General features: G+C 48.1%; 2 protein-coding genes across 8 annotated transcripts; one reads left to right on the forward strand and one right to left on the reverse strand.

The window, feature by feature from the left end:
- Positions 1–896: 896 nt before the first annotated feature.
- Positions 897–19,956, forward strand: LRRC39 (leucine rich repeat containing 39). 4 transcript variants are annotated; one of them, XM_080647576.1, is made up of 10 exons: positions 897–1,044; positions 2,140–2,330; positions 6,328–6,433; positions 7,312–7,468; positions 8,630–8,766; positions 10,224–10,369; positions 11,841–11,993; positions 13,707–13,846; positions 13,963–14,043; positions 16,234–19,823. In XM_080647576.1, the coding sequence occupies exons 2-10, from the start codon at positions 2,218–2,220 to the stop codon at positions 16,287–16,289; spliced, it is 1,089 nt and encodes a 362-aa protein (XP_080503702.1). In that variant the 5' UTR covers positions 897–1,044; positions 2,140–2,217; the 3' UTR covers positions 16,290–19,823. The 4 variants fall into 4 exon arrangements, with proteins under 4 accessions (XP_080503702.1, XP_080503703.1, XP_080503701.1 ...); XM_080647577.1 differs by having other exon boundaries at positions 920–1,044; positions 19,787–19,956; XM_080647575.1 differs by having other exon boundaries at positions 920–1,044; positions 16,039–16,475.
- Positions 12,914–25,060, reverse strand: TRMT13 (tRNA methyltransferase 13 homolog). 4 transcript variants are annotated; one of them, XR_013959409.1, is made up of 12 exons: positions 24,831–25,060; positions 22,192–22,238; positions 22,035–22,101; positions 19,754–19,816; positions 19,512–19,581; positions 19,259–19,365; positions 18,742–18,909; positions 18,489–18,561; positions 18,092–18,166; positions 16,970–17,393; positions 16,414–16,704; positions 12,914–13,319 (listed from the first exon to the last, which is right to left on the reverse strand). XR_013959409.1 is itself a non-coding variant. In XM_080647572.1 (11 exons), exons 1-11 carry the CDS (start codon positions 24,975–24,977, stop codon positions 16,509–16,511), a joined length of 1,437 nt encoding a protein of 478 aa, XP_080503698.1. In that variant the 5' UTR covers positions 24,978–25,060; the 3' UTR covers positions 16,370–16,508. The 4 variants fall into 4 exon arrangements, 3 of the variants coding, with proteins under 3 accessions (XP_080503698.1, XP_080503699.1, XP_080503700.1); XM_080647572.1 differs by lacking the exon at positions 12,914–13,319 and having other exon boundaries at positions 16,370–16,704; XM_080647573.1 differs by lacking the exon at positions 12,914–13,319 and having other exon boundaries at positions 16,372–16,704; positions 19,259–19,323.
- Between the last annotated feature and the right edge of the window lie 108 nt (positions 25,061–25,168).

Here is a 25,168-nt window from a genome sequence, read left to right on the forward strand (position 1 = left end):
TCCCACGAATTGGGGAGTTCAGGGTGCTGGGCAATCGGGAGTTAAGGTCAAAAACCGGGGTTGGCTGATCTCGGAGGCCAGGATGGCTGCGGTGGGCCCGAAGTGGCGACTAGATAAGCGGTTGGAGGGAGGTCAGAGGCAAAGGAAAACGAGGACCGGTTTTTGCAGAAGAGACTGCACAGACAGAGCCTGAAGAACAGCTATCACTCGGCCAGCATAGCGCAGGACTTGAGAACATCAACCTATGAGCCAGGAGGTCACGGTTTGATTCCCAGTCAGGGCACATGCCCCGGTTGTGGGCTCCATCCCCAGTGTGTGTCGGGGGGGTTGTGGTGCTGGAGGCAGACAGATCAGTGATTCTCTCTCATCATTGATGTTTCTGTCTCTCTCTTCCTCTCCCTTCCTCTCTGAAATCAATAAACATATATATATATATATTTAAATTATATTAGCCCTAGCCGGTTTGGCTCAGTGGATAGAGCGTCAGCCCACAGACTGAAGGGTCCCGGGTTTGATTCCGGTCAAGAGCACAGGCCTGGGTTGCAGGCTCCATCCCCAGTGTGGGGCATGCAGGAGGCAGCCGATCGATGATTCTCTCTCATCATTGATGTTTCTCTCTCTCTCACTCCCTCTCCCCTCCTCTCTGAAATCAATAAAAACATATACATTTAAAATTGTATTAAATACTGACGATGTGGAAGTCACGCAAAGTGGAAGGACTCTCCGTAGGAACTCTTTCTCAGGAGCGCAGGAAGAGGCCGGCCGGCCTGCTGCTCTGCGGTGCCCGCGGCTCAGCGTTCTGCCGCGGTGGGAATGCACTCCCATCGGCACCCGCTGATGCTTCAGAAGCTGCACATGGTGCCTGCTATTCTCAGCTTTGCCCATGAACTAAATTTAGAACGAGGCTGACATTGCTCTCACTTGCTGACAGTCTGACCGAGGGTTCACTCACTCAGAGCCACGCTGGAGGCAGGTCTGCCTGCCATCCCCGCAGCTGATCGCCGCCAGCGTGGGGCATGTCAGCTTCGGCCCCCATCGATGACGGTAAGTCTCTAAAAAAATGTTTTTCCTCCACCTTCACATATAAATAGACTGCTGCGGACGGTGCCTGTATTGGCCAGAATGTACAACTGGACGTGGCATTGGATCGAAACGACGCTGGGGGCTCCTGGCCACTCACGTGATTGTCCTTCTCTGGAGGGCTCAGGAGTGCTCCTTTGAGGTTGTATTTCTTTCCTTTTGACTTTGGGAAGCTGAGTGTCCCGGTCACCGCACTGCCGTCCTCGCCTCCGGGCCAGGCACCGCGCTGGCCTGTCAGCGGGTAACCAAGGAGGAGACGGAAGTCCTAGGGAACGTGGTCGCGCGGTTACCGGAAAATTGAAGGTGCCCCACGTTGATGGCAGATGAGGAAATGAGTGAGCACATACAAGACTAGTAAAACACACATTTACATGTAGACCCTTGGGGTTTTAATAAATACTTTATGGTCTGAGAAGCAAATAACCCAGACGTGCTTACCTCTGAGACAAATTGCAGGTTGACTGTGATACAGCCGGGTGGTGGGATTCTGAGCATTTGTATCCCAAGGTTCGTAAATGGCACAGGACCCCGCATGCTCTCCTGTGTGGGTTCTGCAGGCGTTGCTTAGAAACACGGACACTCTCCTGAGGGTGTTCTGCATATTGTCAATTAGTTATCAACTATTTGTCTGTCTTGGTCTCTCTTACCACACATACTGCATACTTCTTTATTTATTATTTATTTTTTTGCATACTTCTCCTTTAAAGAAATCAATAATGTAGAGGCAATTAATAATGAAAAGCAGCCCTGGCTGGTTTGGCTCACTGGATAGAGCTTCAGCCTGTGGACCGAAGGGTCCCGGGTTCGTTTCCAGTCAAGGGCACATGCCTGGGTTGCGGGCTCCATCCCTGGTAGGGGGCGTGCAGGAGGCAGCCTTTCAATGATTCTCTCTCATCATTGATGTTTCTATCTCTCTCTCCCTCTCCCTTCCTCTCTGAAATCAATAAAAAATACACACACACACACACACACACACACACACACACATATATGCTATTTGATCGTGACGTACTCAATGAGCATTCTGAAATGCATTTTTTCCTCCTCTGATACAATTAGGTCCTTTCTGAGAGGCACCTGTGATCCCGCTATTTAACCCTAACGAAGCTGGGGGCCCTGTGACAATGTGGAGGAACCATGTCAGGAAACGTGGTTGGCGCTGGGGCTGTCAACGCCGTGAAGGAAGTGTGGGAGAAGCGGATACAGATACTCACTGAAGACCGGAAGCGAGAGAAGGAGTTTCAGCAGAAGTAGGCTACCATCCCTTTCTTCTTTTGCGTGAGCAGAAATGCATGGCCTCCTTATAGAAAGGGCATTTGTCACAGGTCTCAGTATTGAATTTGATAGAGGTGTTTTGTTTTAATTTTTTAAAATATATTTTATTGATTTTTTACAGAGAGGAAGGGAGAGGGATAGAGAGTTAGAAACATCAATCAGCTGCCTCCTGCACACTCCCTACTGGGGATGTGCCCACAACCAAGGTACATGCCCTTGACCGGAATCGAACTTGGGACCCTTCAGTCCGCAGGCCGACGCTCTATCCGCTGAGCCAAACCGTCCAGGGCGAGATGTTTATTTATTGAAAAATCAACATACCCAAAGCAGACACCCTACTCCATTAAGAGTGGCCATGTGATGGCTTGGAAAACACAAGGATCTACCTGTGAAAGCCGTGGTTCTCCTAGGTCCTCAGAGGACTCTGCTCAGCATTCATCCAAGTTTGATGAGTACCATTTAGTCTACTTGTCAGTGATGGTTTGCTCAACATCACATCCCCTAGGGTCTAAAGCAACATCTGGCCCGGCCAGCGTGGCTCAGTGATTGAGCGCTGACCTATGAACCAGGAGTTCACAGTTTGATTCCCTGTCAGGGCATAGGCTTAGATTGAGGGCTGGATCCCCAGGGTGGGGTGTGCAAGAGGCAGCCGATCAATGATTCTCTCTCCTCATTGATGTTTCTCTCTCTCTCCCTCTCCCTTCCTCTCTGAAATCAATAAAAATATATTGTAAAAAATGAAAATAAAACCACATCTGGCAGAAGGCTCTGTAGACTCTCACCTATTTCAGTAGCAGTGAGTTCCAGCCAGGGACCCCAGGAATCCTCTGACTGCTAGATTTTTTTTAAAAATATATTTTATTGATTTTTTACAGAGAGGAAGGGAGAGGGCTAGAGTTAGAAACATCAATGAGAGAGAAACATCGATCAGCTGCCTCCTGAAACCAAGACACATGCCCTTGACCGGAATCGAACCTGGGACCCTTCAGTCCGCAGGCCAATGCTCTATCCACTGAGCCACACTGGTCAGGGCTGACTGCTAGATTTGGCTGTATTTACGTCGTTGCGCTCTCATCTGCCTTCTTGTATCTGCCTGCTGCCCCCACTGAGTGTCTCCAGTGCTCTGCTGTCCTTGAGAGAAGAGTCCCTTTCCTCACTGGTCCCCTGTAGCTCCGCTCCTCAGTTCTTTCTCAGCCTACACGGTCTTGTGTCAGTTAGCAAACAACAGACAATGCAACCGAAAATGGCGTGAGCGGAGCAAGTCCCGAGGCGAGGCCTTTAAAACGCCGATAGCCTTGCAGAGCCAGCTGCTCTTGTCACCTTCCACTGCACCCTCCGGTGAGCTCCCCGAAGTGTCGCAGGGTGACTGCACTCCCAGGCCCCACAGCCGGCCACCAGAGAGGAGGGAAGGGAAGAATGGAAACTCCTTCTGTTCCTTTAGTGGCCGGAATTGGCTCATGCGTTCACCCCGCCTCCACTTACCTTCCCGGGAATGAGACTGTGTGATTGACTCAGACACATTCAGGCTTACACCTGGGTTACTTGGGGGAAGTGTAGACGGCTGAAAACAACAGGTATTCTCCCAGCAAAGAAGAGGAGGAAAGGGTTATTGATAAGCAGCTGCAGGTGTCTGATAACTGTCCCTAAAAGCAGAAGATCTGCATGGGGAGGGGCCATTCTCCCAGCCAAAGCCGGGAGAGAATGATGCTGCTGACAGCGATGCAGGTGGCAGCCACTCGCTGCACACTGCCTGCTGACCAGGTATGCTGTTAACTGTATTTGCACCACCTCGTGCAATCCTCTCCCCACGCTGACACAGCCTCCTCCGGGGAGGAAAGCCAGCAGCTCAGTGCCTTACACAGGAATGTCAACTCCTCCCGGTGGAGGGACCCAGGGCTGGAAGAGCAGCCACTGAGCCACACCCTCCGGCGTCTGCCTTGTTGCTCAGCTGTGCGTGGCTTTCATTCCTGCCGTCACCCCACGGCCCCAAATAGAAACACTAACTGGCAAATGCACTCCCTGCTCCTGCCAGCATCCCATTGGCCGAGGCTTCCCATGACGCGGATCTGGCTGCGAGGGGGGATGGCCCAATGACACCTTGTGCCCCATTAAATTTAGACGATCTGTTACTAAGAAGAGGGGTAACGGATACTGGGGACGATAAGCAGTTGCGGTCACCCATGGGTCCTATTATTTTCTCCATTTTCAAGATGGGAAGCCCGAGGGACAGGCCTCAGTCACTTGTCAAAGATCACGTTGCTAACAAACGTGGGACCCGTATTCACACACACGCAGTCCGACGCCGTGTGCATTACCTCGACCCCAGGTCTCCCATTTCCCTGGGTTGGCTTTGTCTAGAAAGAGCTACTCTGATGAAACCCCTTATGCTTAGAGTCCACAGTTCTGATCAAGTTGACTTTACCGTACTCTTAATAAATCCTACTCGTTTTTAAAACAGTGGCCAGGCTCTAGCTGGTTTGGCTCAGTGGATAGAGCGTCGGCCTGCGGACTGAAGGGTCCCAGGTTCAATTCCAGTCAAGGGTATGTACCTTGGTTGGGGCACATCCCCAGTAGGGTGTGTGCAGGAGGCAGCTGATCGATGTTTCTCTCTCATCGATGTTTCTAACTTTCTGTCCCTCTCCCTTCCTGTCTGTAAAAAATCAATAAAATATATTTAAAAAACAAAACAAAAAAAAAAAAAACAGTGGCCAGGCATCATGGCGTGGTTCTAAACTCTTGAATTTCACCTATGACCTAGCAACAGCTCTGCGTTCTCTCTGTACAAGAGTAAGCAGTGTGCCTTATTTCCCCGTTTCTTCTTTGTCGGCTTCAGGACTAGATTGTGATGGGGAGGGAGGACTATCTGTTAGTAAAATGTAAATTCCAAACGCTGTTACACACCCCTCCTCCATCACTAAGGTTAGGTCTGGAAGTTCCTCTGGGCCCTTACTGAGGTCAGCCCCTGGGGGCATTCATTCATTCATGCACCAAACTGACCTTCACCGGCCCTGAGCACCAGGGGGCGCAAGGATAAACCACCCCCAGAGTCTGCCCTGGGGTTACAGACAAGACTTGTGCTAACAGCTATAATCACTATAAGCCATATTAGAGATTTCTGACCATCTTTAGGGGAAAAGAAAATCAGATACCATTTGATAAATTTAGGGGAAATACCTATCTTTTTTTGCACCTAGACCAAAGTTAGTCTTTAGTTCTAGCTAGAGCCTTTACATGGAATTTGCAAAATGTAATCTTCCCTTAATTTTAATCTTAAAACAATTCCATTGTCCATCAGCAGCTCAGCTGTTCCGTCTAGAAGGCCACACACACCGACCTTCCCTTGTTAGCCGATTAGTTCCATCTTGGGCCAGTAGCAGATGAAAATAGGCAGGCTCCATAGAAATATTTTACAGACACAAACAGCAAGCGTTACACTCTCAGAGCATCTGGGTTTTGTGCATTAAAATAAAACCCTGGCTGAAGATCAGTTCATAGGCAAAACTGTTAAGAATATATCTTACCTCCCAGAGCTCAAGAGATTTTGGCAAAGAAATATCCACATGATTTAAACCTCTGTTCTCTGATGACTGCGTGAGCGTTTTGGATTAGATGGCTGCACAACTCTATGCATACACCCAAACCACCGGGCTGTACTGTAAGAGGATCTGTTTCTACGTCGCGTCAGCTGCATCTCAATAAAGCCGCTATCACAGACTCATGGAGAGTTATGGTACTTCCCAAAGACGTGAAAACAGGGCATTTGTGATGCTGATCGCATGTAACATCTTCAAAAAATAAATTCTTGTTTGATCTCCAGACACGGCTGGTCAGTTGTTTTTGATGGGCCTTTCTTCATAGAAAAGTGAATGCGATGGCTGACATCGAGTGTGGTGTCCGCTCTGATCAGTTTGATAGAAAGGTGAGCGTGGCCTCTGTCCTGGCCTGTGAGCTAAGGGACTTCCTGTCTCCCAGGCTCGTGCGGATCTGGGAGGAGCGGATCACCTTGACGAGGCTGAAGGAAAAGGTCACCAGGGAGAACGGCCGAGTTATTTTGAAGATAGAACAGGAGGAGTGGAAGGTAAGTGTGGCCGGTAACATTCGATTGTTTGCCCGCATTCTGCTTTCTGCAGGAGAATGATCCCGAGACTGTGTCATTAAGACTGGAATGCATTAAAAAATTCTAATTTTAATAACATGCCCAGCCAAAACCGGTTTGGCTCAGTGGATAGAGCGTCAGCCTGCGGACTGAAGGGTCCCAGGTTCGATTCCGGTCAAGGGCACGTAACTTGGTTGCGGGCACATCCCCAGTGGGAGGTGTGCAGGAGGCAGCTGATCGATGTTTCTCTCTCATCGATGTTTCTAGCTCTCTATCCCTCTTCCTTCCTCTCTGTAAAAAATCAATAAAATATATATTAAAAAAAAAAAAAAAAAAAAAAAAAAAAAAATAACATGCCCAAAGGAATGAACAACTGAAAAGAAATATGTCATGGTTGTTGTTGTGGGTTTTTTTTTTGTGTGTGTGTGTGTGTGTTTGCAAAAACTCAGTTTGCTTCTACTCTGCATAAACTTAAATCATTTGTAATATTTCTCCTTCTAATCCTTTTCAGAAGTAATTTCTCATTTTTTTAAAATAAAGGATGACCATCTGCCTAATGAAAATCACATAGCTTTTCTGAAGCAAATAACTCAGTTAAGACTTCACAAAATGGAAATGGATATTATTTTTTTTATCCGGTCCACCAACTCTCATATACACACACAGGCACACACATGCGTGCACATACACAGCCCCCCCTCCCCCCCCCAAAAAAAGTGAGTAGCATAAAGCACTTGGAAAGATCACCCACTTTCCAAGATTCTCTTACAAATGCAACAATCCCTCTCTGACCCCACTTCAGTGCAGCAGGACACTGAGTGATGGAAGTAACATCCTGTCTCTCCTTCCTCTCGAGTCAGACCCTGCCTTCTTCTCTCCTGAAACTGAATCAGCTACAGGAGTGGCAACTGCACAGAACTGGTTTGTTGAAAATCCCCGAGTTCATCGGAAGATTCCAGAACCTCCTTGTGTTAGATTTATCTCGAAACACGATTTCAGAGATACCCCGCGGGATAGGTAAGGAAGACTGCCTTTATCCCCGCGCCGTCTCATCCACCTGCAGGTGTGCTTTTCAGTAAGATTCTTGTCTCAGGTCCCCGGCCGGGAAGCTCAGCTGGTCAGAGCATCATCCCGATACGTTGCGGGTTTAATCCCTGAAAGAGTGCATAGATAAGTGGGCCAACAAATCGATGTTTCTCTCCCTCCAAAAAAAAAATCGTACATTAAAAAAAATTTGATACATGGAATAAAGATCTCGTTGTCCCTTCACACTGAGTCTTGAGAACGTTTTAAATATTCTGATCCACATCGACGTTCTGGGGGGTCCACGCTCCTGTGTTTACTGAGGTGATTCATGAGGAGATCCATGCAGAAGCATCTCTTCAGAAATGTAATTGTATAGATTCTAAACCCAATATTCCTGGTTCAGTAATTCCTCCTTGAAGGAGACAGTGAGAAGGCAAGAAAGGAAATTAGAAAGATCACTTAGCCCTGGCCGGTTTGGCTCAGTGGATAGAGTGTCGGCCTGCGGACTAAAAGGTCCTGGGTTTGATTCTGGTCAAGGGCACATGCCTGGGTCGCAGGCTCGATCCCCACTAGGAGGCATGCAGGAGAAAGCCAACCAATGATGCTCTCTCATCAGTGCTGCTTCTATCTCTCCCTCTCCCTTCCTGTCTGAAACCAATAAATATATATATATATATTTTTTTTTTTTAAAGAAAGATCACTTAAAGGAGAAAGGAAATCCCCAAAGTGAAAATTGGTCAGGATGTAGTATAGATAAAATGGAATGAAAAAAATGTGTTTTTGCCTAAAGCACTGGTAAACCAGCCCCTTATCTGACAACTGTGAACGTATCAATATAAAACTGGCAAGTTCTTTTTTTTTTTTTTTAAGTATATTTTTATTTATTTCAGAGAGGAAGGGAGAGGGAGTGAGAGAAACATCAATGATGAGAGAGAATCATGGATCAGCTGCCTCCTGCACGCCCCCCACTGGGGAGCCTGCAACCTGGGCCTGTGCCCTGACCGGGAATTGAACCCTGACCTCCTGGTTCATAGGTCCACACTCAACCACTGAGCCACGCGGGCTGGGCCTGGCTAGTTCTTAATGTGTCATACTTCCTAACGAAACATTGTTGTCTACCCACCTGGTCTCCGCTGTGCCTTGTTTTTGTAGGACTGCTTACTAGCCTCCAGGAGCTGATCCTTAGTTACAACAAGATCAAGACTGTCCCCAAGGAGCTGAGCAACTGCGCCAGCTTGGAGAAGCTGGAACTGGCTGTCAACAGAGACATCTGCGAGCTCCCTCAGGAGGTCAGAGGGACAGTGCCGGCGGCCCAGTTCCCATCTGCTGGAGGCTGGCTTCTCCCAGCGGGAGGATCCTTAAAAGCAACACTCGTAAAGCAAGGCTACCCATTTTATTCCAGGAAATATTTGGTGAAAGCTGTTTCCTGTTATTTTAAGTAAAAGGCGTTGTTTAAATAAGGGAGACCTCTGCTTAGCATAAAAGATACTTCTGTTACTGTCACAGTACTGACATCCTTCATTGACCAGACGGTGATGACTTGAAGGCCAGAGGGAGTCTTACTTATTTCTGTTCCTGGAGGCGAAGGCACAGCTTAGGATGTAGTTGATAATAAATGCTTATCGAATGGATTGTCATCATGAAGCACAATGTGTTGATAGAAAAAACCCTTTGGTAACTAGTTGGTTGTTATAGAGTGCCCAGGTTGTTTTTAAAAATATTTTTTTATTGATTTCAGAGAGGAAGGGAGAGGAAGAGATAGAAACATCCATGATGAGAGAGAATCATGGATTGGCTGCCTCCTGCACGCCCCCTACTGGGGATTGAGCTCACAACTCAGTCATGCGCCCTGACCGGGAATCGAATCCTGACCTCCTGGATCATAGGCTGACGCTCAACCACCGAGCCACACCCGCCAGGTCACCCAAACATATTTATGCTGATGTAAAAACAATTTCTTTATACTCTGTTCTGAGCCATTTAAAAATTGTAGAAGTCTGACGACAGATTTTGAAAAAGTGTTTTATTCATGGCTTACACTCTAAAGCTGGAGAGACACCAATTACTCGATGGAGATTTCTTATCCTAGATGACTTCACGCCCACTGGTAGCATTCAAAGTTGTTTGCTTGCCCAGCCGGCGTGGCTCAGCGGTTGAGCGTCCACCCATGAACCAGGAGGTCAGGGTTCGATTCCTGGTCAGGGCACAGGCCCGGGTTGTGGGCTCGATCCCCCGTGTGGGGCGTGCAGGAGGCAGCCGATCAGTGATTCTCGCTCATCATGGATGTTTCTATTCCTCTCTCCTCTCTGAAATCTATAAAAAATATTTAAAAAATATGTATATATATGGAATGACTAAACAGTAAATTCTGTGCCTGAGATACCATATCCAAAGCATCAGCACAGAGAAGAGGGTTCCATTAAAATTATTTGGAATTTGCGCTTTTCCATACCGATCCCCACTCCTGGCCGAAAGGAGAGCATGTTTACTGTGAGAAAGGACAGAAGTCTCTCCCGCAGTCTGCAGTCCTGGGGCTGGGTTACTCCGGAAGAGACTTCTCTTGGAATAGACGAGCTTTCCGTGGGCGAGTGTTTCATATGCTGGGGGTCACTCAGCTTTACTTTGATTTCCACCATGAGGAGACCGAGCCCCCCTCGGGGAGCTCTCCTTGCTGTAACAGAGCCCCCTCGCCATGCGCGGGTCCAGCTCGTTCCCTCATTTTGGGCACCCTCGCTTGCCTCTTCAGCTCGGCCGCCTGACGAAGCTCACCCACCTGGACCTGAGCATGAACAGCTTCACCGCCATCCCTCCCGCCGTGCTGAGCATGCCCGCCCTCGAGTGGCTGGACCTGGGGAGCAACCAACTCGAGCAGCTCCCTGATGCCATAGACAGGTAAAGCAAGCGGCTTCTATTACACACTGATTTCAGGGAGGAAGGAGAGGGAGAGAGAGAGAAACATCAGTGAGGAGAGAGAGTCATGGATCGGCTGCCTCCTACACACCCCCCACTGGGGATCGAGCCCGCAACCAGGGCATGTGCCCTGACCGGGAATTGAACAGTGACCTCCTGGTTCATAGGTCCACGCTCAACCACTGAGCCACACCAACCAGGCAAGCAAACAACTTTTTATTTTATTTTATTTTAAAATATATTTTTATTGATTTTTTACAGAGAGGAGGGGAGAGGGATAGAGAGTTAGAAACATCGATGAGAGAGAAACATCAATCAGCCGCCTCCTGCACACCCCCTACTGGTGATGTGCCCGCAGCCAAGGTACATGCCCTTGACCAGAATCGAACCTGGGACCCTTGAGTCTGCAGGCCGATGCTCTATCCACTGAGCCAAACCGGTTAGGGCGCAAACAACTTTTTAAAAAAATATATTTTTATTGATTTTTTACAGAGAGGAAGGGAGAGGGATAGTTAGAAACATCGATGAGAAACATCGATCAGCTGCCTCCTGCACAGCCCCCACTGGGGATGTGCCCAAAACCAAGGTACATGCCCTTGACCGGAATCGAACCCGGGACCTTTCAGTCCGCAGGCCAACACTCCATCCACTGAGCCAAACCCATTAGGGTGAAAGCAAACAACTTTTAATGCTACCAACAGGCGTGATAAAGTAATCTAGGATAAGAAATAACAAATAAAATGAAGGGGACCCCAAGCATAAGCCCAATAGATACACCTAGTTCTAACTGTGCTACCATTTAATGGAAGAGTTTCATTTACTCAAAAAAAAAAAAAAGAGGAAGACGAGGAGAAGGACGAGGAGGACGAGGAGGAGGAGGAGGAGGAGGAGGAGGAGGAAAGTAAAAGAGCAAAACTGGCTATCTGGCTTCCACAATGTGACAAGAACATGCCGCAATGGTGACAATATTGCATAGTGCATGCCACACACTTCTGTGCACTTTACGAATGGACGAGGAGGCTGGATCGCTCAAGGTCATAGTAAGTGTGCAATCGGGGATTTGAACCCAGGCCGCCTGGCCCCCGAGTCTGTGGTGTTAACCACATGCACACTTCCTTTGCCCTCTGAGCATATTAGTAATGTCTGATTTTCTGTCTCGGATTCGACCCCATTTACAGCAGCCCCTCTTTAAGAAACGCTGAGAACAGTGAAGAAGTCTAGAACACACTGGTCTCATTTCCACTGTGCGCCGTGTGCGCGGCCCTGTAGAGATGAACTCCCCAATGCCGTTCCCCTTATAAGCAGGTGAGGTGAGGCGAGTTCCCTCGATGGTATACTGGCTAGTGGAGATGCTAAAGAGGGTGACATTTCTTTGATTGTTAAGTTCCTAAGAACCAGGGTGTCCACATTGTGTGTGATCGACTCATCGCAGAAACCTCTTTTAATTCCTCAGAATGCAAAGTCTGCACACGTTATGGCTGCAGCGGAATGAAATCGCCTGCCTGCCTGAGTCCATCAGCAGCTTGAAAAACCTGGGCACGCTTGTTCTCTCCAACAACAAACTGCAAGACATCCCGGCGTGCATGGGCGACATGACCGGCCTGCGGTAAGGCGCTCTCCACACCGAACTGACATGTTCTTTTCTGGCTGCGGAACAGCCGCACAGAGAAATCACTACAGATCTGAGTTCTCCTTCAGATGAATACACGCATTTCAAAGATGTGTCCAACTTTGAAACTCTAATTTATAAATAGGATTCACATAATACTGAGTCCATAAAACGAAAGCAGTGCTGGGATTTATCAGCATCAAGGAATGCCCTATATTTTTTAATATGTTTTTATTGACTTTTATTTTTATTAATATATTTTATTGATTTTTTTTACAGAGAGGAAGGGAGAGGGATAGAGTTAGAAACATCGATGAGAGAGAAACATCGATCAGCTGCCTCCTGCACACCTCCTACTGGGGATGTGCCTGCAACCAAGGTACATGCCCTTGACTGGAATCGAACCTGGGACCCTTCAGTCCACAGGCCAATCGATGCTGTATCCACTGAGCCAAACCAGCCAGGGCGTTTTTATTGACTTTTAAAGAGAGAGGGAGGAAGGGAGGAGAGAGATAGTAACACTGATGAGAAACATCATCAATCGGCTGCCTCCTGCACGCCCCATTCTGGGGATCAAGCCCACCACCCAGGCATGTGCCCTGACCTGGAATCGAACCGAGATCTCTTGGTTTCTGGGTCAACACTGAGCACAACGGCCAGGCGAGAAATGCCCTCTGTGGGTGACGTTTTCATGAAAATCATCGAAGTTCATTACTATTAAAACTCCTTTAGTATCTTCCTCCCCAAATTTAACTTCTTGGCAGTGAACATGAGACATGAGAATTCATGACAAACCCCACATCTGTAACAAAACCATTCATTCATTCACTCATTCATTCACCTGTGCAGCGACTACCAAGGCCAGTACCAGATGGTGAAGTTACAATGATAAGAAGACACACACAAGTCTATAAAATACGCATACTTTAAGTTTATTGCGTTCATTGTACAGACGGTCCCTGGACTTTGATGGTGCACAAGTGACATGTGTAATGAATTACATGAGCTTTGTGGCACTTTATCATAAAGCAGGCTTTCTGCTGGGTGGCCTGGCCCAAGTGCAGGCTGATGGAAGTGTTCTGAGCATGTGTCAGGTACGCCAGCTGAAGCCATCCTATCCAGTAGCTTCGGCGAATTACATGCATTTTCAGCTTGCTTTCGAGTTACAGTGGGCCTTTCGGGACATAACCCCATTGTCGGGTCGAGGAGCATGTGTGTGTTCGAGATGCATGAGACATGCCCTTGGAAGTTCCACTGCTCCACACTGAGTCTGTGCTGCTAACAGTTGCTTGCTTTTATTTATTTTAAAATGTTTTTATTGATCTTAGAGAGGAGAGGAGAGGGAAAGAGAGAGGGAAAGGTTGATGAGAGAAACTTCCATCAGCGGCCTCCTGCATGCCTCCTCCTGGGAATGAGCCCTGACCAATCGAACCGGTGACCTTTTGTGCACTGAAGGACGCCCAACCAAATCACACCCGCCAGGACTAACAAGTTACTTTTACAAGCTCTGGAGTTCAGCTGCCTCAAGCTAGTATTGTTTTCTTCTAGGAAAGAAACTTAAAGATTCCTGGGATAGATCACATCTCACCAAGACGTTCCGTTATTGGAACCAGTAGAAAGAGTTGTTTAGAACATTATCACGCTCCGTCTCCAGGGAAGGAAGTGCACACTTCCACGCACCTATAAACACTGTGTTTGGCACTCTGCTAGGTTTGTCAACTTCAGAGACAACCCGCTGAGACTGGACGTGACCCTTCCCCCGACTGAGAGCGCCGAGGAGGAGGAGCAGCAGGAATTATTCGGCCTCCAGTTCATGCGCACCTATATCCAGGAGTCCCGGAGACAAGCAGGTATGCGGCTGGTACCTAACACAGGTTCAGTATTCCTCTGGTGGAGGATGCTTATGTACCTGAACTCCTTTGTGGATTTCTTCTATCTTTTTAAAACATGTTTTTATTGGTTTTAGAGAGAGAGGAAGGAAGAGGGACAGATGGAAGCACCGATGGGAGAGAAACACATCCATCAGCTGACCCTGCAGGTTCTGCAGGTGAGGAACAGCTAGGTGCATGTCCCACGTATCAGTCAGGATGCGAAGGGAAATGAACAGGGTTGGGGAAAACTGTAATTGACCTACGGCTGGCATACTGAAGGGCCATCTTTACTTCCCATAAAGTACTAGATACCCGTGTCAGAAACACCAATGGGCCACAAGGCTGTGTCAGTGTGATTCTCTCTGTGTGTGTGTGTGTGTAAATGTTTTATGAAACTTAAGTGATTATGCCTCCTATAGCATAATCACTTATTTCTGGGCATGAGCTGTTGAATGGTACAAAACGGATGGTATAATGTAAATGAGCATCGTCTGACCCAGTATATCAGGTTAATTATTGAATGATGTATTATCTTCATTTATATTTCCTTGAATGGGGGAGGGGGGCATGAGTAACTAACTTAAAATACAATCAAACTACCTTACCTTACTAATACTTTGCATACAACTTCTAACAAGAGAAAAAGGTTGTAACTTAAACAGTCAATACAACCAAGTCTGCTTATTATTTATTAAAATGAGAATAAGCTTCAGGAACTAGCACTATTTAGAACAGGTAGTATTCACTGAGTACTAACTCTGTGCTCCGACTGTTCTAAGCATTTTACATCCATAATCTCATCTTACGTTCACAACAACCTTGCGAGGCAGGCTTTATTATTGTCGTCACCCCCATTTTAAGAGGAAATTGAGCCCTGACTGGTTTGGCTCAGTGGATAGCGCATCAGCCTGTGGACTGAAGGGTCCCAGGTTCGATTCCGGTCAAGGGCACGTACCTTGGTTGTGGGCACATCCCCAGTAGGGGGTGTGCAGGAGGCAGCTGATCGATGTTTCTCTCTCATCGATGTTTTTTTTTTTAAATTTTATTTTATTGATTTTTTACAGAGAGGGAGAGGGAGAGAGAATTAGAAACATTGATGAGAGAGAAAGATCAATCAGCTGCCTCCTGGACACCCCCCACTGGGGATGTGCCCACAACCAAGGTACATGCCCTTGACTGGAATCAAACCTGGGACCCTTGAGTCCACAGGCTGACGCTCTACCCACTGAGCCAAACCCGTTAGGGCTCATCTATGTTTCTAACTCTCTATCCCTCTCTCTTCCTCTTTGTAAAAAATCAATAAAATATATTTTTTTAAAAAAGAGGACATTGAGGCACAAAGAGATTAAGTAGCTTGCCCAAGGTCACACACTGCGAGGTTGTGATTTGCACCCACAGCTGATTGATCTTTCTCTCTCATCAATGTTTCTAATTCTCTCTCCCTCTCTGTAAAAAATCAATAAAATAAAATTAAAAAAAGAAACATATATCAGTTTCACAAAACATGAGATTAAAATAGAAAAGTCAGGAATTAAAAATAGGCTGTTTAATTTACAATTCATGTGACCATAGACCTATAAAAAGGTTACCTAACAGTATCATTAATCCAAAACTAGTAATTCTGAATCTTTGTCTTGGCAAACATACCACGATTAGCACATGTGTTTACAAATAAAGGCAGAATCACTCGAGGATGAGACGTGAACATCAGTCCCACCATGTGACCGGCTTACTGTCGCTGTGCCCAGAAACTATGAGTTAAGTGAGGCCTGTGTGTGGTGTTTGGTTCACTACCCAATTTTCACTGCACCCCAAATTCCTTTCCTGAACCAGAGAGAACAGTTATATTTGCATTTACACATGTAAAAGTAGCCTGCTAAAAGGTGTGAGGTAATTAACCTCAGAACTTCTTTGCAAATTTCGACTTAATTTGTGAAGCGGGCTTCTCAGTGTCCTTTTGGAAGTTCTAGCTGCATAACACCAACAGAATGAAATCCTTTTTCCTTCCCCTGGAAAACATCGCTTTGGTTTTGGAGTTTGCTTGGACAAATTCTGATAACATATAAACACAGGTCTGACCCTGGAAATCTGAAGGTGAACTTACTGATTGACTGCAAATAGCTCTGAATTTGTTTGCAAAGGAAAAAAGCATAACTGACAATTCTTTCCAGATCTGCTTGGAAAGAAAAACCCACAGAAGCCAAATGCTCAGGCTGGCCCTGTTAGAAACTGACAACTGACTATTACATCTTGAACTTGAGAAACGAAAAGGACTAAATAAAACCGAAGGAAAATGGATTTCCAAAATTCACATAACTAGAAAGTGACTGTGCTGGTCCCATGGCAACCTGTTGTGTGTGTTTCAGATGCCGCAGCCGACTGTGCGACCTCTCCCCCCGCCTCCACAGACCCCGACGGCTGACAGGACCCAGGGCGCCTGCTGAAGTGACTGGAGAATGCTCTCAAGCCTGGACTCTGCCCAAGTAAAAAACAAAGCTAGTACCACAGTGCAATGAGGCACAACGTTGTTTTAAAGTTCGTGTTACCTGCTATAAATGGTGTCTTCGTGAATATAAAAATACAGGGTAGCGGCCTTGTTTCCTGGTGGAAGACAGATAGATGGTGTTCCGCTGCTTCTCCGTTAAGCAGTGGTGCCTGCGGACGGAGCCTGCGCCGGCAGGGCCGTGAGCAGCACGTTCTCCAGGGACACCCCCGGGTCCGTGTAGCGCTGGAGCGCGGCCCGGAAGCCCCTCCGCTGCAGGTACTGCAGGCGGCCCTGGTCAATCAGCAGCTTACACAGGCGCCCCAGCCTCGCCTTCTCTTCCACAGGGAGAAACCTGCGGCAGAGCACACACACAGCCACGCCCGTGCCTGTCAGTTTACAGACAGCTCTTCGATCGCTCCCGTGCACCGGGAAGCCGCCAGACCCTGGCGCTGTGGCCCGTGCTTCCCAGGCGCGCCTCACTTATGACCGCAGTGAAAACGCGGGTCTTTTAATGTGCGGCCCAACACGTGTTCATGAACGAACCCTGGCAGCATCGGCCTGAAAACAGAGGTGATGAACAGTCCTGCCCCAGAGCGGCCCAGGTCCTCGTCACTTACCCGGGCCACGTCCCGGTGCGGTCCTCAGGGCCTGTGTGTCCCCCACCGTCATGCTCCTCGCCGTCCTCGCTCTGGTCATCTCTCGTCCTGGGGACACGGGAGGCCTCCGCAGCAGCTGTCCGCATCCCACACGTCGCCCAGCTACTCATGCGCTGGAAATAGTGGAACTCCTGGGCTCCCAGGCCCTGAGCCCTGAAGTAGTCTTTGCCCACATAGTGTGTCCAATCGCACCTGTGGTGACAGCACAGCGCGACCACAATGCCAGCCACAGGGGCCCACGCCTCTGCCGCGTTTCTTTCGCCGCCGTCCTCGGTGTCGATGTCTCTGTCTGCTTTATCGTTCTTTATGCGTTTGGCTGAAGGCTCTTCGTTCCCTTCCTCACGACTGGCACCGTACGTTTCAACCAGACAGCGTAATGCGAGATCTGCAAACACAGCCCCGGGCCCCCCGGCAGCGCCTTTCCCATGAGTCCTTCCACTTCGAGGGAGCACTGTGGCCTTTAAACCCCAAACCAAGAGCAGCCAACCTGCTTAGCTGTCCTGTCCACCAGTGATCAATCTCTTCCAAATGGTCAGCTTTGTTGGGATTTGCTCTCACTTTCTTGAATGATTTATTCTGCATAAAGTCTACTTCCCAGTAAAACTGTCCGAAGTTTAAGGTCTAGTTTGCAAAATCGTTCAGTCCAAATCCTGGGACTGACCTCAGGTCTCCTGCCCTGGCTGAGGAAATGCCTTGCCCGGAGCAAACTGACCTCCCTACACTTACAAGCCACGGAGCTTTTCATCTCAAGAAAAGCCACAGAAAGGAACGAAGAGGCAGGTGCCCGTGCAGGCTGGCCGAGGTGCCAGTCCCGAAAGGAGAGCTGGAGGGAAGACGCAGAGGGAGAACCAGGAAGGAAGAGAGCCCCCGGGGAGAAGCACCCCATTCAAGAAGGGGAGCAGGAGCGCCCTGTGTCTGATCTAACATGACCTCACACGGGGCCACGAGCAGCCGAGCAGGAGGCCCTGTCTGCTCGCCCACGGGGCCAGTGCTACCGCGCAGACCACCTGTGACAGGAACACGGAGAGACCCCTGAAAGGGCGGGGCCGAGAGCAGGTAGACGCGATGGGTGTGCCTGCTTACCTGTGGCCGCTCCGCACAGGTGCTTTCCGATTCCTACCACAGGCAGCCTCTGCCTGCTCAGCACGGGAATCCTGTCTGCAATCAAAGGAGAGGAGAACAAAGTCAGCCCCTCGTGGGACGAGGCCTGGTGCCTCCCCAAGCAGAGGACTAAGTAGAGTCTTTGAATCTTAGGGCTGAGAGACTCCAACAAACATTCGCACTTGGTGGTTTAGGAATGCGGCTCAAAGACGCAGCAGCTGGAGGAGGAGCATGGGGGCTGGGAACGAGCAGCGTGGCAGCTGCCTGACCCGGCCTGGCCCTCGCGCCTGGAGGGTGTCATGCGTGGCTGGACTCCCAAGCAACCCGCGTTGGAAACGTCTATGATTTATGGCAGACAACAGAAAGTGACGCAACTCACTCAAACACAGGTGTTGAATGTCAATCTGGAGTCTCTGAAACACTGAATTTTTCTTTCTGTGTTTGCCATCTACCTGCACAAACAGAACGTTATTTTAACTACGGCTTTTTTACGTTTAAGAAAAAGCTTTATGAAAACAAACCAGTTGTATTTGTTTTCGAAGTTCAGGGCAAAATCCCCTTTAAGAGACATGCCTCTTGTGTACGAGGAAGTGCGAGCACATCCGGGTACAGGGCGTGCCGTGGTCGCTCACCTTGAACCTCGTGGGCACCTTCTCTACGAGGATGAAGTGAACTTCTTCGGCATCTTTTAAGGCAATATCAACCCAGTGAGACAGTTTCCCCTTTCCTGCTCCAAACTCAACAAAGCATCTTCTCGGACCAAGTAACTTTAATTTCTCAATGTTACCTAAAATAGAAGCCTGCAAACCTCTCGAGATTATTTTATAAACGGGAGCAAACACATCTGGCTCAAGTGGGAGAAACAGCAGAAGGTAAAGCTACAGAAGGCGGCATGGTCACAGGGAAGACGTCTGTGTGGCTTTAAATTGCTTTCTCTTGCTTTGCTTTTAAATATTTACCACGCAGCACTCGGACCCAGAGTCGGGCCAAACAGTTTAGCAGACGTTTACACGTGTTTTTTGGATTGGAAGGGTTCCGTCCCCGGAAGGCACCGCGGGAAAGCTCATTAGTAGCTATGCTTAGAAGGAACAGAAGGTTAGCTGCTGACAGACCAGAGCCATGGTTAGGGTCAGCATGGCCCTCACATACCTGCTGCTTCAGGTGTTTGGTAGCAGCGCCCCCATTGTTAGGGTCATTAAGGGCCTCATGCAATGCTGGATGGGACATAATTTGGTCTTTAAGTGTAGAGTTCAAACCTGTGCCAAATGTAAGCACAAGAGCTTAAGCAACCAAACCCGAAACCACAGGGCCCTGGACAATGGTGGCAACATCCTTCAGCCACGGGTGCCGTTCACGTACCACCTAACTGTTCTTAAAACTCTTGAACTTCAGGCAGACTTACCCTCACTTGCTTTTTTCAACTTCTTAATTAACATTTCCAACTGCTCTTCAGGGAGAGAAGAAATTGGAACCTACATACAAAAAAATGAGGAGTGAGCTGATCACTAAGAATATCCATTCTACAGGAAAATGCATTCTAAATTTTAAAAAATTAACTTATTCCAAACAAAAATTGGAACACAGCTTATTCAATGTAGAGACAGCTTATAAATACTGTTTAAAAGTAGAAAGTCAAGTACTTACTAACTGTTCAGGTATTTCTGTTTCGTCTTTTAGGCCTGCATTAATATCTTGAATAAAGAAGTCCTTAACCAAAACAAAACCATAAGAATGCTGTTATTAATGTGAAGAGCTCACAGAAACTGAACTGAAAAACTGATCCTTCCCTTCTTCCCTTGTCTGTGCCTCCCTTCGACCCATTCATTCATTACACATTTACTGAGCCCTACTGTGGTCCTTCATTACACAGTTACTGAGCACCTACTGTGGTCCTTCATTACACAGTTACTGAGCACCTACTGTGGTCCTTCATTACACAGTTACTGAGCACCTACTGTGGTCCTTCATTACACAGTTACTGAGCACCTGCTGTGGTCCTTCATTACACAGTTACTGAGCACCTACTATGGCCCTTCATTACACAGTTACTGAGCCCTACTGTGGTCCTTCATTACACAGTTACTGAGTCCTACTGTGGTCCTTCATTACACAGTTACTGAGCACCTACTGTGGTCCTTCATTACACAGTTACTGAGCACCTACTGTGGTCCTTCATTACACAGTTACTGAGCCCTACTGTGGTCCTTCATTACACAGTTACTGAGCACCTGCTGTGGTCCTTCATTACACAGTTACTGAGCCCTACTGTGGTCCTTCATTACACAGTTACTGAGCACCTACTGTGGTCCTTCATTACACAGTTACTGAGCCCTACTGTGGTCCTTCATTACACAGTTACTGAGCACCTACTGTGGTCCTTCATTACACAGTTACTGAGCCCTACTGTGGTCCTTCATTACACAGTTACTGAGCACCTACTGTGGTCCTTCATTACACAGTTACTGAGCCCTACTGTGGTCCTTCATTACACAGTTACTGAGCCCTACTGTGGTCCTTCATTACACAGTTACTGAGCCCTACTGTGGTCCTTCATTACACAGTTACTGAGCCCTACTGTGGTCCTTCATTACACAGTTACTGAGCCCTACTGTGGTCCTTCATTACACAGTTACTGAGCCCTACTGTGGTCCTTCATTACACAGTTACTGAGCACCTACTGTGGTCCTTCATTACACAGTTACTGAGCCCTACTGTGGTCCTTCATTACACAGTTACTGAGCCCTACTGTGGTCTTTCATTACACAGTTACTGAGCCCTACTGTGGTCCTTCATTACACAGTTACTGAGCCCTACTGTGGCCCTTCATTACACAGTTACTGAGCCCTACTGTGGTCCTTCATTACACAGTTACTGAGAACCTACTGTGGTCCTTCATTACACAGTTACTGAGCACCTACTGTGGTCCTTCATTACACAGTTACTGAGCACCTACTGTGGTCCTTCATTACACAGTTACTGAGCACCTACTGTGGTCCTTCATTACAGTTACTGAGCCCTACTGTGGTCCTTCTTACACAGTTACTGAACACCTACTATGGTCATTCATTACATAGTTACTGAGCACCTACTGTGGTCATTCATTACACAGTTACTGAGCACCTACTGTGGTCCTTCATTACATAGTTACTGAGCCCTACTGTGGCCCTTCATTAGCTTTGGATACGGAGGAGTCACCACAGGAGAGAACAGAACAAAGACCTCTGTGTTCACGGATCTTCTATCCTAGTGAGTGGTTCTGTGATCATCTGTAGTCTAGAGAAATTCATCAGTAATTTTCTATGAGAGTTTTAACCTCACTACAGCGCAGACTGAGGGCTGTGTCCGTTCTATTTACAGCGTTAAAGCAAAAACAAAGCATCAACTATACCCGTTGCTGCTGATCAGACAGGAAGCATGACCAACACCAGAGATAAGATACGGATGTTACAATATTTAGGTCTGATTTCTTCCACCTAAAATACTAATGAAAATAGATAACCATTCTCTCTGGGAAGCCTTTCTTGGTCTCTTGGACTTAATTTTAATTTTTACATAAGTGTGTGTTCTTACCACATGTGCACTCCTTCCATTGACCTTATTACGATACCCGTTCTTTACAGCTTGCTTACCAGTTTCAAATAAGCCCCTTGGGATCAATTTAATTGGAATAACCCTAGGAGGCACTGAGGGAATATTTCTGAATAAACACATTGTGAAATTACTCTCTGAACTACACTCTGGTTGCATAAATTCTATTATCTGAACGAGGACTCAGTTGGCTACAGCGCTGGCCTTCACACCTGCAAACGCAGTGACATTCAAGCCTTGGCGACGAGAGTTACATGTTCACATCTGTAATCACTGCGTCTGTACGAACATCACACAGCACACGCCCACCATTCAGTTTTACTGATCAACTACTTACAGGTTTTGGCTTCTCTCTTGAGTTACATTTTTTCAAATGCTTTGCTAATTGATCTTCGTAGACTGTGCTACATTTGAAGAGAAAATTATTTAAATTAAGACTTGTGACAATTACTGTTTCCGGCACAGAAAAAACCCTTATCTGACCCCGTACTTACTGTTTCGGATCTAAAGGACACAGGATTCTTTTTCGAGCATTTTCTTCCTAGTAAAGAAAAAGGATATATTTATTTGAATAAAATATCAAATGCATTGCTTACAGGTACTAGTTTTGACTTCGGTGTAATCCTGAAACAAGGCAGACTCCTAAGTGGCCATTAATAAAACATGGGCACAGTTAGGTCACAGGGGTCAACAATTACAGTGTCCAGTGTAGCTGGCTTACGTTCATATGAGCAAATACTGCTTTGGACAACGAGGCTCTGCAGCTTCAAAGAGGTTATAAAGAAGGCCTGATATGAAACTGAATCTATGACAGCACAGACGAAAACACGCACTATTAGTTTAGGCACCACTAAGAGAGAAAAAATACTGCCAATTTAAGTTGTGATGTCATTGATATCAGGATACATTCTGATTTCAGAGATGTTCAAAGAAAGGGTCTTAGAAACGATGAAATAGGGCATTTTAACCATTTGTTAAGTGGCCCAATTCTGCAGGCGAGCAGAGTCACACCCTATTTGTTTCTAAGTCACGGATGGAACTACATGCACTAGGAAAATTCAAAGGAAATTAGTGCTGGCAACGCTACCCGCCATTCCCGCGGATCTGTAGGGGACAGGGCAGTCCTCGGAGGCCTGGTTCTTAGCTCCAGCTCCTAACGCTGTGACCTTAGGTGGACTTACTGCCTCCACCCAAACATGACAATTAACTTTGCCTCCAAAGGTGGAGGAAGACGAAGTGAGCTAATCTTTTAAAAACCTGCTTCGCACAGTGCTGGCTCTCGGGGAATACCGACCGATCGATCGATCGGCCAGTAAGGACTGATGCTGAGTCTACTGTCACCTGCTGTCACCTTCCAGCTGTGTGGTTAAGGTCACGTCCGAGGTCTCAGAGTGAGAACAAAACCATACATCTCATTCTTCAATCCAGGGATGTTTGCTGGTCCCCTCAAAGCCAGCCCACACACCTGTGGGTGTACTTCCAAGAGTTCTGCCCCTAAGTCACAGGCCGCCCACACCCCCAAACCAGAATTAGCTTGTTTCAGGGTGCTTCCCTCTGGGCAAGTACCAGTCCATTCAACATCTGAAGCAGAGCTAAGGCCACGGCGGACAGTGGCAGGTGAAGGGCCCCTTCCGAGCTGTCGTGGATGGAGCCTAGAAGGGTGAACCTGGGACTAACGAAAACAACACACCCAGTCCTGGGCACCCCAAAGGCACAAAACAGACACCTGCCTGTTCTCTTAACCCAAAACCTATCGACCGGGTCTTTTCCCACCGGCACCCCCTCCTCTTGTCCCCATTCTTATTTTCCTATCATCTATACCCCAAATACACAGTCCCATTATGGGTGGAACTGTACTGGTGAACACAATTGTTGCCTGTTTTCATTTCTATTTATTTTTAAATATATTTTTTATTGATTTGAGAGAGGAAGGGAGAGGGAGAGAGAGAGAGACAAACATCAATGATGAGAGAGAACCACCGATCAACCGCCCCCGCAACCCAGGCACATGCCCTTGACCGGAATCAAACCCGGGACCCTTCAGTCCGCAGGCGGAGGCTCTACCCACTGAGCCAAGCCGGCTAGGGCTGTTTTCATGTTTAAAGGGAGAGTGGATTCTTAACATGTTTTAAAATCTTTCCTCCCCATTAGGAAGTACAGACGACGGGGGGGTGGGTGGGTGATTAACCAAAGAACTTGTATGCATATATGCATAACCCATGGATGGGAGGGGTCAATGCGGGGGGGGGGTGAGGGGGGGTGAGGGGAGGGAACATCTGTAACACTTTCAACAATAAAGATTTAAAAAAAAGAAAAAGATGTGCAGTCACGGAACAGTCCCGGGGATGTAAAGCACCGCACAGGGAATATAGTCATAACAGTGTAATAACTACTAAGTGGCCGGCTGGCTGCTGCAGTTATTGGGGGGGGGGTGTCACCTCTTAAGTTATATCTCTAATCACTGTTGTATACCTGAAACTAATAGAATATTGAGTGTCAACTGCAACTGAAAAAAATAAAAATAAAACTCTGCCCTCAAGGAGCTAGGGGCGGGGGGGGGGGGCGGGGGGGCGGTTCCCATCCTTGGGGCGAGCCCGGGTGTCCGCGCGGACTGTTCATTGCAGGAACTGGAAATTGGGGCGGGGGGGGGTCACTTCGTCAACACTATGCTGTACCCCTCCAACCAATGCAAAATGACACTGAATGTCAACTGTCATCGAAAAATAAAGACAAACCCTTTCCTCCCCCTTTCCAGCAAAGCGGGTATAACGTGCTTTCCAGTTACACTTCTTTAAGAAGTTTCTCTCCACCGCACTGCCGAGAGGAGGCGATCGGCGGCTCACGAAACCACGAGCACACAAATGGGGTCGGGGATCCCCGCGCGTCGGGAACGGGGTCCCCCCGGGAGGGCGGCGAAGCGGCAGACGCGCGAGTTTGGAGTAAAAGTGAGATGGGGGTCCCTCTCCCCGTCGCGGGTCCCTGCCGGCTCACCCTCGCCCCGTGGGGGCCCAGAACCGCGCGGATGAACCGAAAAGGCTGGAAAACCCGGGGGACTGAAGCCGAAATCGGTGCGAGAGGGGAGGGGCGGGGCCGGGAAACTTGGTTCCGACTTTCGAGCGGGGAGATACCAGACCTCCGCGGCGCCAGCGTGTTCGCCACAGAACCTCCTCCCGGCGGCCACCACCATCCTGCAGAACCTCTTCTTCTTTGTCACATAGTAACCGCAGCGACCCTCGGCTGGGAAGCCAGTCGCGTGCGGAGTCGGCGCAGAGGCCGCCATAGTTTAAGGCAAGCTGCGAGAGAAGGGAGGGAAAGTTGTCAGCTCCCCGCGGGAACCTTTCCCTTATCAAAGATGGCCGCCTCGGGCCCGCCACGCCGCTGGACGCCGGGACTACCGCTGTGCTAGCCCCGCCCCCGGCCGACCGGAAGAAGGGGACGGTGGCCGGCGAGGTCCAACCCGCCTTCAGCTTC

The sequence above is a fragment of the Plecotus auritus genome (genome assembly GCF_963455305.1).
Source record: "Plecotus auritus genome assembly, chromosome: 12".
NCBI classification, from domain to species: Eukaryota; Metazoa; Chordata; class Mammalia; order Chiroptera; family Vespertilionidae; genus Plecotus; species Plecotus auritus.

Excerpts from the sequence above, each read along its gene's own strand:
- LRRC39 (XM_080647575.1), top strand. The coding sequence starts at position 2,218 with ATGTCAGGAAACGTGGTTGGCGCTGGGGCTGTCAACGCCGTGAAGGAA. Across the intron at positions 2,331-6,327 it reads GAGAAGGAGTTTCAGCAGAA|GCTCGTGCGGATCTGGGAGG; the intron begins GTAGGCTACCAT and ends CCTGTCTCCCAG. Across the intron at positions 8,767-10,223 it reads TCTGCGAGCTCCCTCAGGAG|CTCGGCCGCCTGACGAAGCT; the intron begins GTCAGAGGGACA and ends TTGCCTCTTCAG.
- TRMT13 (XM_080647572.1), bottom strand. The coding sequence starts at position 24,977 with ATGGCGGCCTCTGCGCCGACTCCGCACGCGACTGGCTTCCCAGCCGAG. Across the intron at positions 17,394-18,091 it reads CCTGTGCGGAGCGGCCACAG|ATCTCGCATTACGCTGTCTG; the intron begins GTAAGCAGGCAC and ends CTGTGTTTGCAG. Across the intron at positions 16,705-16,969 it reads CGCACCGGGACGTGGCCCGG|GTTTCTCCCTGTGGAAGAGA; the intron begins GTAAGTGACGAG and ends GCTCTGCCGCAG.